The sequence below is a fragment of the Oncorhynchus keta genome, chromosome 9 (assembly GCF_023373465.1).
Source record: "Oncorhynchus keta strain PuntledgeMale-10-30-2019 chromosome 9, Oket_V2, whole genome shotgun sequence".
Lineage (NCBI taxonomy): Eukaryota > Metazoa > Chordata > Actinopteri > Salmoniformes > Salmonidae > Oncorhynchus > Oncorhynchus keta.
The window spans coordinates 44,549,642-44,565,055 of record NC_068429.1 but is presented as its reverse complement, the minus strand read 5'-3'; the positions used below and the strand labels follow the sequence as shown (position 1 = coordinate 44,565,055).

Sequence of the window (15,414 nt, the reverse complement as noted above, 5' to 3'; positions counted from 1 at the left end):
TGTGTCCTGCTGTAACCTCATAAGGCTGCATACCCCCTAGCTAAAAGTGAGCGAGCGAGAGAGCGAATAAGAGTGCGGTAAAGGGGAAAGGGAGCCACAGACACTCAGCGGCTGGTGAAGTAATGGGTGTGTGCTTATCTGTGCACATCCTGCTGGAGCTTCTCCTCAGGCTGTGTGAGTAGGGAGTGGATACAACGATCCACTGACACGCCAGAGGAACAGAGCATGGCAATTAACTGGCCTGTGAAAGTCAGACATAGACAAGCAGCATGCCTCTCTGCAAGCTTCACTGCACCACACGACGCGTGCGCGTGCAATATAAGCAAACACACGTGGACAACCACACAAACATAAAGATTCTCACAGATAGAGGTCAAATACTGTACACACAATCACTCACACAAGCACCCATATAGTACACAACCCAATACACACAAACTACAGGAGGCTGCTGAAGGGAGGACGGCGCATAATAAATGGGAAATGGAATGGCATCAAACACCTGGAAACCATGGAAACCATGTGTTTGATAGCATTCCACCCATTCTGCTCCAGTCATCCTTACAAACCCATCCCCGTCCCCCCCCCCCCAATGAAGGTGCCACCAACCTCCTGTGTCACAAACACCAATGACATCCCGCTCACAGTATGTCAACACAGTGAAAACACACACACACACGATACCTTGTCCCAGAAGACCGGGTTCTGTTCGTAACCACCCACGGAGAGGGCGTCACCTTGGAGACGAAGGTAGACTGATGCATCATGGTCCCTCACATTGGGCATGTTCTAGAAGGGTGGCAGGAAGAGAGACATTCTTTAGATCTTCAAAACAGTATACTCCTAACAGATCACAGGCACAATGATCATCTTAGAACAACAAACAGGACTATAAAACACAGCAGACATAGCCTACTTGCATAGCATACTTGCAGAAAGAGAACCCAGTCCTCAAAACATTTACATCAAAAAGGTGCAAAGTTATAGGCAAAGATGCCAAAAAAAAAAAAATATTGATCAAATAACATGAAAACAAGCATTACCAACAGAGTGAATGTGAAAATTGATTAAAAAAATGGTCCCACTTTGCTGGTGATTTGTGTATGTGCAATGATACAAGTAAAAGGAGGGCTGTGATTGGTTAAATTGTCTATAAAACAAAACTAGCAGAGATCCCATTCTGTCAGTAGAGTATATATAATGTTCAACAATACAGATTTTGTTTTTACCCAAATGTAAAAAATATATATTTTCAATATTCATGTTTATATTATTGAAATCAAAACGCCTCATATTATAGAATAAAGCAGTAAAGCTTCATATGACACCAATTTTTGTATCACCTACAGATGAAACAATATGGAGTCTTAAAGGAGGCGTTGGTAAGGCCAGAATTTAATCAAATCGGCCAACTCCAATTAATTATTACTCAATTATGATAAAAATGTCAAATAGAGTACCAGGCAAAAGTTTGGACACCTACTCAGTCAAGGGTTTTACTTTATTTTACATTGTAGAATAATAGTGAAGACATAAACTATGAAATAACACATATGGAATCATGTAGTAACCCCAAAAGTGTTATACAGATCAAAATATCATTTTATATTTTATATTCTTCAAAGTAGCCACCCTTCGCCTTGAAGAGCTTTGCACACTCTTGGCATTCTCTCAACCAGCTTCACGAGGAATCATTTCCACCATCCAGATTTCAATTTCAAAAAACGACTTTATATAGGAGTGCCTTTGATTCGACAGCACATGAACTCAGCAAAAAAAGAAACCCTGTCTTTCAAAGAGAATTCGTAAAAAATCTAAATAACTTCACATATCTTCATTGTAAAGGGATTAAACACTGTTTCCCATGCTTGTTCAATGAACCATAAACAATTAATGAACATGCACCTGTGGAACAGTCGTTAAGACACTAACAGCTTACAGACGGTAGGCAATTAATGTCACAGTTATGAAAACTTAGGACACTAAAGAGGCCTTTCTACAGACTCAAAAAACACCAAAAGAAAGATGCCCAGGGTCCCTGCTCATCTGCGTGAACGTGTCTTAGGCATGCTGCAAGGAGGCATGAGGACTGCAGATGTGGCCAGGGCAATAAATTGCAATGTCCATGCTGTGAGACGTGCTACAGGGAGACAGGACGGACAGCTGATTGTCCTCGCAGTGGCTGACCACGTGTAACTACACCAGCACAGTATCGGTACATCACACCTGCGGTACAGGTACAGGATGGCAACAACAACTGCCCGAGTTACACCAGGAATGCACAATCCCTCCATCAGTGCTCAGACTGTCCGCAATAGGCTGAGAGAGGCTGGACTGAGGGCTTGTAGGCCTGTTGTAAGGCAGGTCCTCACCAGACATAACAGGCAACAACGTTGCCTACGGGCACAAACCCATCATCACTGAACCAGACAGGACTGGCAAAAAGTGCTCTTCACCGACGAGTCGCGGTTGTCTCATCAGGGGGGATGGTCGGATTCTCGTTTATTGTCGAAGGAATGAGCGTTACACCGAGGCCTGTACTCTGGAGCGGGATCGATTTGGAGGTGGAGGGTCCGTCATGGTGTGGGGCGGTGTGTCACAGCACACCGTTACAGGGAAGACATCCTCTTCCCTCATCCCCTTCCTGCAGGCTCATCCTGACAATGCCACCCGCCATTCTGCTCGTTCTGTGCATGATTTCCTGCAAGACAGGAATGTTAGTATTCTGCCATGGCCAGCGGAAGGGGATATCAATCCCATTGAGCACATCTAGGACCCGTTGGATCGGAGGGTGAGGGCTAGGGCCATTCCCTCCAGAAATGTCTGGGAACGTGCAGGTGCCTTGGTGGAAGAGTGGGGTAACATCTCACATCAAGAACGGGAAAATCTGGTGCAGTCCACAAGGAGGAGATGCACTGCAGTACTTAATGCAGCTGGTGGCCACACCAGATACTGACTGTTACTTTTGATTTTAACCCCCCCTTTGTTCAGGGACACATTACTGAATTTCTATTAGTCACATGTCTCTTGGAACTTGTTCAGTTTATGCCTGAGTTGTTGAACCTTATGTTCATACAAATATTTATACATGTTTGCTGAAAATAAACCCAGTTGACAGTGAGGGGATGTTTCTTTTTTTTTTGCTGAGTTTACATGCTCAGTTGAGGATGACTGAGCATGTTTCTGCTCATGAGGTTGGCTATCTAACGTGGCCTTGACATCACCTACAAGCGTGATCGGGGATTTCTATTGGAGAAGCAGTTTAGGAATCTTCATAATAAACCATCTTTGACTCCGTTCTCTACACCAGTGGTTCCTAATCTTTTTATAGTCCCGTACCCCTTCAAAACATTTACATTTAAGTCATTTAGCAGACGCTCTTATCCAGAGCGACTTACAAATTGGTGCATTCACCTTATGACATCCAGTAGAACAGTCACTTTACAATAGTGCATCTAAATCTTAAAGGGGGGGGGGTGAGAAGGATTACTTATCCTATCCTAGGTATTCCTTAAAGAGGTGGGGTTTCAGGTGTCTCCGGAAGGTGGTGATTGACTCCGCTGTCCTGGCGTCGTGAGGGAGTTTGTTCCACCATTGGGGGGCCAGAGCAGCGAACAGTTTTGACTGGGTTGAGCGGGAACTGTACTTCCTCAGTGGTAGGGAGGCGAGCAGGCCAGAGGTGGATGAACGCAGTGCCCTTGTTTGGGTGTAGGGCCTGACCAGAGCCTGGAGGTACTGAGGTGCCGTTTCCCTCACAGCTCCGTAGGCAAGCACCATGGTCTTGTAGCGGATGCGAGCTTCAACTGGAAGCCAGTGGAGAGAGCGGAGGAGCGGGGTGACGTGAGAGAACTTGGGAAGGTTGAACACCAGACGGGCTGCGGCGTCCCGGATGAGTTGTAGGGGTTTAATGGCACAGGCAGGAGCCCAGCCAACAGTGATTTGCAGTAATCGAGACGGGAGATGACAAGTGCCTGGATTAGGACCTGCGCCGCTTCCTGTGTGAGGCAGGGTCGTACTCTGCGGATGTTGTAGAGCATGAACCTACAGGAACGGGCCACCGCCTTGATGTTAGTTGAGAACGACAGGGTGTTGTCCAGGATCACACCAAGGTTCTTAGCGCTCTGGGAGGAGGACACAATGGAGTTGTCAACCGTGATGGCGAGATCATGGAACGGGCAGTCCTTCCCCGGGAGGAAGAGCAGCTCCGTCTTGCCGAGGTTCAGCTTGAGGTGGTGATCCGTCATCCACACTGATATGTCTGCCAGACATGCAGAGATGCGATTCGCCACCTGGTCATCAGAAGGGGGAAAGGAGAAGATTAATTGTGTGTCGTCTGCATAGCAATGATAGGAGAGACCATGTGAGGTTATGACAGAGCCAAGTGACTTGGTGTATAGCGAGAATAGGAGAGGGCCTAGAACAGAGCCCTGGGGGACACCAGTGGTGAGAGCGCGTGGTGAGGAGACAGATTCTCGCCACGCCACCTGGTAGGAGCGACCTGTCACGCTTGGACGCAACCAAGCGTGGGCCGCGCCGGAGATGCCCAACTCGGAGAGGGTGGAGAGGAGGATCTGATGGTTCACAGTATCGAAGGCAGCCGATAGGTCTAGAAGGATGAGAGCAGAGGAGAGAGAGTTAGCTTTAGCAGTGCGGAGCGCCTCCGTGATGCAGAGAAGAGCAGTCTCAGTTGAATGACTAGTCTTGAAACCTGACTGATTTGGATCAAGAAGGTCATTCTGAGAGAGATAGCGGTAGAGCTGGCCAAGGACGGCACGTTCAAGAGTTTTGGAGAGAAAAGAAAGAAGGGATACTGGTCTGTAGTTGTTGACATCGGAGGGATCGAGTGTAGGTTTTTTCAGAGAGGAGGATCTGATGGTTCACAGTATCGAAGGCAGCCGATAGGTCTAGAAGAATGAGAGCAGAGGAGAGAGAGTTAGCTTTAGCAGTGCGGAGCGCCTCCGTGATGCAGAGAAGAGCAGTCTCAGTTGAATGACTAGTCTTGAAACCTGACTGATTTGGATCAAGAAGGTCATTCTGAGAGAGATAGCGGTAGAGCTGGCCAAGGACGGCACGTTCAAGAGTTTTGGAGAGAAAAGAAAGAAGGGATACTGGTCTGTAGTTGTTGACATCGGAGGGATGGAGTGTAGGTTTTTTCAGAAGGGGTGCAACTCTCGCTCTCTTGAAGACGGAAGGGACGTAGCCAGTGGTCAGGGATGAGTTGATGAGCGAGGTGAGGTAAGGGAGAAGGTCTCCGGAAATGGTCTGGAGAAGAGAGGAGGGGATAGGGTCAAGCGGGCAGGTTGTTGGGCGGCCGGCCGTCACAAGACGCGAGATTTCATCTGGAGAGAGAGGGGAGAAAGCGGTCAGAGCACAGGGTAGGGCAGTGTGAGCAGAACCAGCGGTGCCGTTTGACTTAGCAAATGAGGATCGGATGTCGTCGACCTTCTTTTCAAAATGGTTGACGAAGTCATCTGCAGAGAGGGAGGAGGGGGGGGGGGATTCAGGAGGGAGGAGAAGGTGGCAAAGAGCTTCCTAGGGTTAGAGGCAGATGCTTGGAATTTAGAGTGGTAGAAAATGGCTTTAGCAGCAGAGACAGAGGAGGAAAATGTAGAGAGGAGGGAGTGAAAGGATGCCAGGTCCGCAGGGAGGAGAGTGTTCCTCCATTTCCGCTCGGCTGCCCGGAGCCCTGTTCTGTGAGCTCGCAATGAGTCGTTGAGCCACGGGGCGGGAGGGGCGGACCGAGCCGGCCTGGAGGATAGGGGGCATAGAGAGTCAAAGGATGCAGAAAGGGAGGAGAGGAGGGTTGAGGAGGCAGAATCAGGAGATAGGTTGGAGAAGGTTTGAGCAGAGGGAAGAGATGATAGGATGGAAGAGGAGAGAGTAGCGGGGGAGAGAGAGCGAAGGTTGGGACGGCGCGATACCATCCGAGTAGGGGCAGTGTGGGAGGTGTTAGATGAAAGCGAGAGGGAAAAGGATACAAGGTAGTGGTCGGAGACTTGGAGGGGAGTTGCAATGAGGTTAGTGGAAGAACAGCATCTAGTAAAGATGAGGTCGAGCGTATTGCCTGCCTTGTGAGTAGGGGGGAAGGTGAGAGGGTGAGGTCAAAAGAGGAGAAGAGTGGAAAGAAGGAGGCAGAGAGGAATGAGTCAGAGGTAGACGTGGGGAGGTTAAAGTCGCCCAGCACTGAGAGGTGAGCCGTCCTCAGGAAAGGAGCTTATCAAGGTATCAAGCTCATTGATGAACTCTCCGAGGAACCTGGAGGGCGATAAATGATAAGGATGTTAAGCTTGAAAGGGCTGGTAACTGTGACAGCATGGAATTCAAAGGAGGCGATAGACAGATGGGTAAGGGGAGAAAGAGAGAATGACCACTTGGGAGAGATGAGGATCCCGGTGCCACCACCCCGCTGACCAGAAGCTCTCGGGGTGTGCGAGAACACGTGGGCGGACGAAGAGAGAGCAGTAGGAGTAGCAGTGTTGTCTGTGGTGATCCATGTTTCCGTCAGTGCCAAGAAGTCGAGGGACTGGAGGGAGGCATAGGCTGAGATGAACTCTGCCTTGTTGGCCGCAGATCGGCAGTTCCAGAGGCTACCGGAGACCTGGAACTCCACGTGGGTCGTGCGCGCTGGGACCACCAGATTAGGTGGCCGCGGCCACGCGGTGTGGAGCGTTTGTATGGTCTGTGCAGAGAGGAGAGAACAGGGACAACCTCCAGCTGTACCCCTCTTTTTATAGTCCCGTACCCCTTCAAAACATTCAACCTCCAGCTGCGTACCCCCTCCAGCACCATGGTCAGCGCACTTTCAAATGTTGTTTTTTGCCATCATTGTAAGCCTGCCACACTATACATTTATTAAACATAAGAATGAGTGTGAGTTTGTCACAACCCGGCTCGTGGGAAGTGACAAAGAGCTCTTATAGGACCAGGGCACAAATAATAATATAATAAATCATTTTGCTATTTATTTAACCCTCTTACATATAAAACCTTATTTGTTCATTGAAAATTGTGAGTAACTCACCACACATTATTGAGAAGGGTGTGCTTGAAAGGATGCACATAACTCTGCAATGTTGGGTTGTATTGGAGAGAGTCTCAGTCTTAAATAATTTCACACAGAGTCTGTGCTTTTATTTAGTTTTCATGCTTCTGATTGAATTATATTTTCACAGAAACGCTAGTTTAAATTTCGATGAGGCTCTCTTGTTCAGATATCGGTAAGTTAACTCGAGGCGGGGCATGAAAAGGATAACAAATCCAGTTGTTTGTGTCATCCGTTTCGAGAAAGTACCTGCGTAATTGCACACCCAACTCGCACAGGTTCTTCGCTATATCACATTTGATATTGTCCGTAAGCTTCAGTTCATTTGCATACAAAAAGATACGATGGAAAGACCTGCGTGTTGTCCTTGGTAATGCAGACAGAGAAGAGCTCCAACTTCTTAATCATAGCCTCAATGTTGTGCCGCACATTGAATATAGTTGCGGAGAGTCCCTGTAATCCTAGATGCAGATCATTCAGGCGAGAAAAACATCACCCAGATAGGCCAGTCGAGTGAGAAACTCATCATCGTGCAAGCGGTCAGACAAGTGAAAATTATGGTCAGTAAAGAAAACTTTAAGCTCGTCTCAATTTAAAAGTGTCAATACTTCGCCCCTTGATAACCAGCGCATTTCTGTATGTAGTAAAATAATATAATTGCTTAATGCAGAAAATACACAGGAGTTCAGGGGCCTTGCTTTAACAAAGTTAACAATTTTTCACAGTAGTGTCCAAAACATCTTTCAAGCTGTCAGGCATTCCCTTGGCAGCAAGAGCCACTCCACTGTCTCCTGTCATGGCTTTTGCGCCATCAGTACAGACCACATCACAATCTTCACCACCAAAGTCCATCTGATGTCACAAAGCTGTCCAGTACTTAAAAATATCCTCTCCTGTTGTCCTGGTTTCCAGTGTTTTGCAGAAGAGGATGTCTTCCTTAATTGACCCCCCCCCCCCCACATAAATGTAACGGACATATACCAGGAGCTGTGCCAGGCCCGCCACGTCTGTTGACTCATCCAGCTGTAACAGACATATACCAGAGCTGTGCCAGGCCCACCACGTCTGTTGACTCATCCAGCTGTAACAGACATATACCAGGAGCTGTACGGCAACTGCTCCGCCTCAACCGTAAGGCTCTCCAGAGGGTAGTGAGGACTGCACAACGCATCACCGAGGGCAAACTACCTGCCCTCCAGGACACCTACACCACCCGTTGTTACAGGAAGGCCATAAAGATCATCAAGGACATCAACCACCCGAACCACTGCCTGTTCACCCCGCTATCATCCAGAAGGCGAGGTCAGTACAGGTGCATCAAAGCTGGGACCGAGAGACTGAAAAACAACTTCTATCTCAAGGCCCTCAGACTGTTAAACAGCCACCACTAACATTGAGTGGCTGCTGCCAACACACTGTCATTGACACTGACCCAACTCCAGCCATTTTAATAATGGGAAATGATGTAAATATATCACTAGCCACTTTAAACAATGCTACCTTATATAATGTTACTTACCCTACATTATTAATCTCATATGCATATGTATATACTGTACTCTACATCATCGACTGCATCCTTATGTAATACATGTATCACTAGCCACTTTAACTATGCCACTTTGTTTACTTTGTCTACACACTCATCTCATATGTATATATATATATATATGTATATACTGTACTCGATACCATCTACTGTATGCTGCTCTGTACCATCACTCATTCATATATCCTTATGTACATATTCCTTATCCCCTTACACTATGTATAAGACAGTAGTTTTGGAATTGTTAGTTAGATTACTTGTTGGTTATCACTGCATTGTCGGAACTAGAAGCACAAGCATTTCGCTACACTCGCATTAACATCTGCTAACCATGTGTATGTGACAAATAAATTTGATTTGATTTGACTCATCCAGCTGTAACAGACATATACCAGGAGCTGTGCCAGGCCCGCCACGTCTAGTCTGGTGTTCAACCTTCCCAAGTTCTCTCACGTCACCCCGCTCCTCCGCTCTCTCCACTGGCTTCCAGTTGAAGCTCGCATCCGCTACAAGACCATGGTGCTTGCCTACGGAGCTGTGAGGGGAACAGCACCTCAGTACCTCCAGGCTCTGATCAGGCCCTACACCCAAACAAGGGCACTGCGTTCATCCACCTCTGGCCTGCTCGCCTCCCTACCACTGAGGAAGTACAGTTCCCGCTCAGCCCAGTCAAAACTGTTCACTGCTCTGGCCCCCAATGGTGGAACACACTCCCTCACGACGCCAGGACAGCGGAGTCAATCACCACCTTCCGGAGACACCTGAAACCCCACCTCTTTAAGGAATACCTAGGATAGGATAAAGTAATCCTTCTCACCCCCCTTAAAAGATTTAGATGCACTATTGTAAAGTGGCTGTTCCACTGGATGTCATAAGGTGAATGCACCAATTTGTAAGTCGCTCTGGATAAGAGCGTCTGCTAAATGACTTAAATGTAAATGTAATATACCAGGAGCTGTGCCAGGCCCGCCACGTCTGTTGACTCATCCAGCTGTAACAGACATATACCAGGAGCTGTGCCAGGCCCGCCACGTCTGTTGACTCATCCAGCTGTAACAGACATATACCAGGAGCTGTGCCAGGCCCTCCACGTCTGTTAACTCATCCAGCTGTAACAGACATATACCAGGAGCTGTGCCAGGCCCTCCACGTCTGTTAACTCATCCAGCTGTAACAGACATATACCAGGAGCTGTGCCAGGCCCTCCACGTCTGTTAACTCATCCAGCTGTAACAGACATATACCAGGAGCTGTGCCAGGCCCGCCACGTCTGTTAACTCATCCAGCTGTAACAGACATATACCAGGAGCTGTGCCAGGCCCTCCACATCTGTTAACTCATCCAGCTGTAACAGACATATACCAGGAGCTGTGCCAGGCCCTCCACGTCTGTTAACTCATCCAGCTGTAACAGACATATACCAGGAGCTGTGCCAGGCCCTCCAGACGTCTGTTAACTCATCCAGCTGTAACAGACATATACCAGGAGCTGTGCCAGGCCCTCCACGTCTGTTAACTCATCCAGCTGTAACAGACATATACCAGGAGCTGTGCCAGGCCCTCCACATCTGCTCCAGCTGTAACAGACATATACCAGGAGCTGTGCCAGGCCCTCCACATCTGTTAACTCATCCAGCTGTAACAGACATATACCAGGAGCTGTGCCAGGCCCTCCCCTGTTAACCACATCTGTTAAGCTGTAACAGACATATACCAGGAGCTGTGCCAGGCCCTCCACGTCTGTTGACTCATCCAGCTGTAACAGACATACCAGGACCAGGAGCTGACTCATCCAGCTGCCAGGCCCTCCACGTCTGTTAACTCATCCAGCTGTAACAGACATATACCAGAGCTGTGCCAGGCCCTCCACGTCTGTTAACTCATCCAGCTGTAACAGACATATACCAGGAGCTGTGCCAGGCCCTCCACGTCTGTTAACTCATCCAGCTGTAACAGACATATACCAGGAGCTGTGCCAGGCCCTCCACGTCTGTTAACTCATCATCCAGCTGTAACAGACATATACCAGGAGCTGTGCCAGGCCCTCCACGTCTGTTAACTCATCCAGCTGTAACAGACATATACCAGGAGCTGTGCCAGGCCCTCCACGTCTGTTAACTCATCCAGCTGTAACAGACATATACCAGGAGCTGTGCCAGGCCCTCCACGTCTGTTAACTCATCCAGCTGTAACAGACATATACCAGTTGAGCTGTGCCAGGCCCTCCACGTCTGTTAACTCATCCAGCTGTAACAGACATATACCAGGAGCTGTGCCAGGCCCGCCACGTCTGTTAACTCATCCAGCTGTAACAGACATATACCAGGAGCTGTGCCAGGCCCTCCACATCTGTTAACTCATCCAGCTGTAACAGACATATACCAGGAGCTGTGCCAGGCCCTCCACGTCTGTTAACTCATCCAGCTGTAACGCATAGAATTCACTGGCTTGTATGCGAAGCAGTAATTGTTTCAGATCTCCTGACTTTTTTCCCCAGCATTGTCCCAGCCACATCTGCAGCAGCAGGAAGAATTAAGTCCTTCACAAAGGTATGGGGTTTGCCTGTCCTAGCCACTCGGTAGCTCACAATATGAGACGCTTCTAGACCCTTCTTATCAATGGTATCTGTTGCTTTTATACATGTCTTGCTACTCAAAAGTCTTTATTCTCGTTCAAAAAACTCCTGTGGCTTATTTTTTTAATTGGCACGTTGTGTTTCTAAATTTCTGTGCAAGAGTGAATGTTACATTGAGTTGTGAGATAGTACTTTTGCACATATAACACACTGTGGGCTGAGGAAAGACACTACTCCCAATATATACTACCGTTTAGTTTGGGGTCACTTAAATGTCCTTGTTTTTGAAAAAAAGAAAGAAAGAAAAGCACATTTTTTTTGTCCAATAAAATAACATCAACTTGATCAGAAATACAGTGTAGACATTATTAATGTTGTAAATGACTATTGTAGCTGGAAATGGCTGATTTTTCATGGAATATCTACATAGGTGTGCAGAAGCCCATTATCAGCAACCACCACTCCTGTGTTCCAATGGCACGTTGTGTTTGCTAATCCAAGTTTATCATTTAAAAAGGCTAATTGATAATTGGAAAACCCTTTTGCAATTATGTTAGCACAGCCGAAAACGGTTGTCCTGTTTAAAGAACCAATAAACCTGGCCTTCTTTAGACTAGTTGAGTATCTAGAGCATCAGCATTTGTAAGTTCGATTACAGGCTCAAAATGGCCAGAAACAAAGAACCTTTCTCTGAAACTCATCAGTCTATATTTGTTCTAAGAAATTAAGGCTATTCCATGTGAGAAATTGTCAAGAAACTGAAGATCTCGTACAACACTGCGTACTACTCCCTTCACAGCACAACGCAAACTGGCCCTAACCAGAATAGAAAGAGTGGGAGGCCCCAGTGCACAACTGAGCAAGAGGACAAGCACATTAGAGTGTCTAGTTTAAGAAACAGACGCCTCACAAGTCCCCAACTGGCAGCTTCATTAAATATGTGACGACCCTCCCACTCTGTCTGCCGTATTCTTTCTTTGCTCTTGTTTTTCTTATTAGGAGGTCGGCGGGCGGAGCTGGGAGGGTCGACATGGGACACACCTGGGCCCGGGTGTGTCCCAGGATAAATGCACCACTTCCCCATTCATTTTTCTGTCCGTTTCTTTGCTTTGGCAACTTTCAACACCCCTCATTATCACATTTATGCACACAACCACTCACACTACTGATTACACACACCTTTGTTAAATTGTATTTAGTTGACAACAAAATATTTATTAAACTGATCTCCACGTTGTCTCCCTTTTTGTTACGGACTATGAGCCGGTTTCGTGACAAATAGTCCCTGCAAAACACCAGTCTCAATGTCAACAGTGAAAAAGCGACTCCGGCATGCTGGCCTTCTAGGCAGAGTTCCTCTGTCCAGTGTCTGTGTTCTTTTGCCCATCTTAATATTTTATTGGCCAGTCTGAGATGGCTTTTTCTTTGCAACTCTGCCTCGAAGGCCATCATCCTGGAGTCACCTCTTCACTGTTGAGACCTGTGTTTTGCAGGTACTATTTAATGAAGCTGCCATTTGAGGAATTGTGAGGCATCGGTTTCTCAAACTAGACACTAATGTACTGGGGTACGCATACCCCAGTTTGAGAATACTGGCTCTACACTGAAGGGAAGAAGTAAGACAGGGGCCTGCAGTGTCACAGTGCCCCCTGCTGGGGACACCTGGTGGTGGGAGAGAGGAAAGGACTGGTTCACACTATATGGCCAAGCTGCAAAGTCAAAATTGGCTATATCGTAAAACAAATGTATGAAAATTAAAATAAATGTGTCTTCATTTAAGGTTAGGCATAAGGTTAGCAGTGTGGTTGGGGTTAAGGTTAGGTTGAACATTTTAAGAAGATAAATTGTAGAACCTCATGCTTTGCAGCTTGGCCCGATTGTGACATCAGAGAGCCAACTGGAGCCTCAGCTGGCCCTCTAGTCAGCAGTACGACATGCATGAGCAAGCTGGATAATATTAAAGATCAAAGTTCCCGTCAAATAGCACGTGTCACCTGGACTTACCCTCTGGCAGTGCATATGTTTGTGGTGATAAATCAGTTCCCCAAGTTGGGATCAATAAATGAATACGGGCTCTTCCTTTTCCCTTGGATGCCCTCGATCCCTATGTCTGCATGGTGCTGTGTGTGTGTTTCTGTGTGTGTGCGGCACGAGTGCAACATGAGTGCCTATGGACGTACCTGGATGCCCTCGATCCTCTCGGTCACGACGTAGGCATGGTGCATGGCGACGAGTGGCACCTTGACTCCAGCCATCTCACCCAGCTTAGCGGCCCACACACCTGACAGGGCAAAGAGAGACCGTGCGTGCGTGCTTAAGCTCCACGTTGCAGTCCGACTGTGCAGAATCCCTGACCTACATAATCACCTTGCAACCCTAAATAACCACTCATCAATGAGCCGTCCAAATCAACTTTACTTCTTGTTAAGGGCTTTTTGTAATGGTTCAGTCATCTTGAATTAGCGTCCAATTGCTTAAATAGGAGGCTAGAACATAGGCCTACTGGTAAAATGCACAAGAGGGGTACTTTGTGGGTTCTCCAGACAGAGCTAAATGTAATTTGGGGTACAGTAACCATTAAAAAAAAAATAGTTGGGAATCACTGTGATGGACGACTGACTAACCTGCACAGTTTACGACCACGGGGGTCTGGATGGTTCCGTGGAAGGTCTCCACAGCCTTGACCCTCTTCACTCCCATGTCGTCTGTGCTCACCTGGATCCCCGTCACTGGACAGTTCTCTATCACCTGACAGGAGAGCGAGCCAATCAGAGATGAGGTGAAAGACAACCCCATGTACTGTATACCCATCTACAGTTATCGGCAGGAGTTTTTTCTGACTGTGTGACTAAGAGGGCAGTTGAAAACGGTGAGGGGACACAAATCTGGGGGGGGGTTCCTGCATTGGAATTGAATTCTGTTTATATCACGCCATACCACAATAAACAAAGTTCATTGAGTGCTTTTGAAGTGAGAGGTTGGCGTGGCATCTGTAGCCTAATGCATCTCCGCTGCGCTGTGTCAGCATAAAATAGGGGCCTTCTAGCAGTTGTAAGGATAAAAGATTAATCAGGAGGCAGGCAGGTAGAGGTGCAAATGAGTGTTGGATTTATTTTCACAGCGCTGGTGTTTCAAAGATGACGGTGATAATGACAAATTTATACACCGAACAAAAATATAAAATGCAACACGTAAAGTGCTGGTCCCCCCAAAAAAGATTCTCACATTTGTTAGTGAGAATTTCTCCTTTGCCACGATAATCCATCCACCTGACAGGTGTGGCATGTCAAAAAGCAGATTAAACAGCATGATCATTACACAGGTGCACCTTGTGCCGGGGACAATAAACGGCCACTTTAAAATGTGCAGTTATGTCACAACACAATGCCACAGATGTCACAAGTTTTGAGGGAGCGTGCAATTGGCATGACTGACTGGCATGACTGACTGCAGGAATGTCCACAAGAGCCGTTGCCAGATAATTACATTTTCATTTCACTACCATAGGCTGCCTCCAGAGGCGGTTTAGAGAAGTTGGCAGTACATCTTACCGGCCTCACAACCACCGACCATCTGTAACCACAACATCCCAGGACCTGTTGGTTTGCACAATTGAAGAATGTCTGCATAAACAAATCAGAAAACGTCTCAGGGAAGCTTGTCTGCATGCTTGTTGTCCTCACCATTGTCTTGACCCGACTACAGTTCGGTGTCGTAACTGCTCACCTTCGATGGCCACTGGCACGCTGTGTGCAAGTGTGCTCTTCAGGGATGAGTTCCGGTTTCAACTGTACCTAGCAGATGGCAGACAGCGTGTACGGTGTCGTGTGAGCTGGCGGTTGGCCGATGTTAACGTTGTGAACAGAGTGCCCCGTGGTGGTGGGGTTAGGGAATTGGCAGGCATAAGCTACGGACAGCGAACACAACTGCATTGAATGCACAGAGATACCGTGATGAGACCCTGAGGCCCATTGTCGTGCAACTATATATATATATACACACACATATGTATTCCCAGTCATATGAAATCCATAGATTAAGGCCCAATGAATTTATTTCAATTGACTGATTTCCATATGAGCTGCAACTGCGTTAATATTTTTGATCAGTGTATATTTCACGGGGCATTGATTAAAAAAATGGACACAGTGAAACAAATTGGCAGGAGTCGGTGGCCAATAGTGGAGAGAGAGACGTGCCTATAGCGCTTCTTCACCACATACCCCTCCCCTTATTCTGGCCTCGACAT

General features: G+C 47.3%; 1 protein-coding gene and 1 long non-coding RNA gene across 2 annotated transcripts in view; one reads left to right on the top strand and one right to left on the bottom strand.

Annotated features, from left to right (window-relative positions):
• LOC127931868 (uncharacterized) overlaps positions 1-6,062 on the top strand; it is a 31,565-nt gene extending 25,503 nt beyond the window's left edge. Inside the window, exons 2-3 of the long non-coding RNA XR_008143366.1 lie at positions 4,636-4,849; positions 5,148-6,062. This is a non-coding gene — a long non-coding RNA (uncharacterized LOC127931868). The remainder of the gene's footprint in view (positions 1-4,635; positions 4,850-5,147) is intronic.
• Positions 1-15,414, bottom strand: part of sardh (sarcosine dehydrogenase) — a 118,205-nt gene that overhangs the window by 86,872 nt on the left and 15,919 nt on the right. Inside the window, exons 6-8 of the mRNA XM_052525986.1 lie at positions 13,790-13,913; positions 13,346-13,446; positions 685-789 (exon numbers count right to left, since the gene is read on the bottom strand). Of these exons, the coding sequence (XP_052381946.1) occupies positions 685-789; positions 13,346-13,446; positions 13,790-13,913 (330 nt within the window). The remainder of the gene's footprint in view (positions 1-684; positions 790-13,345; positions 13,447-13,789; positions 13,914-15,414) is intronic.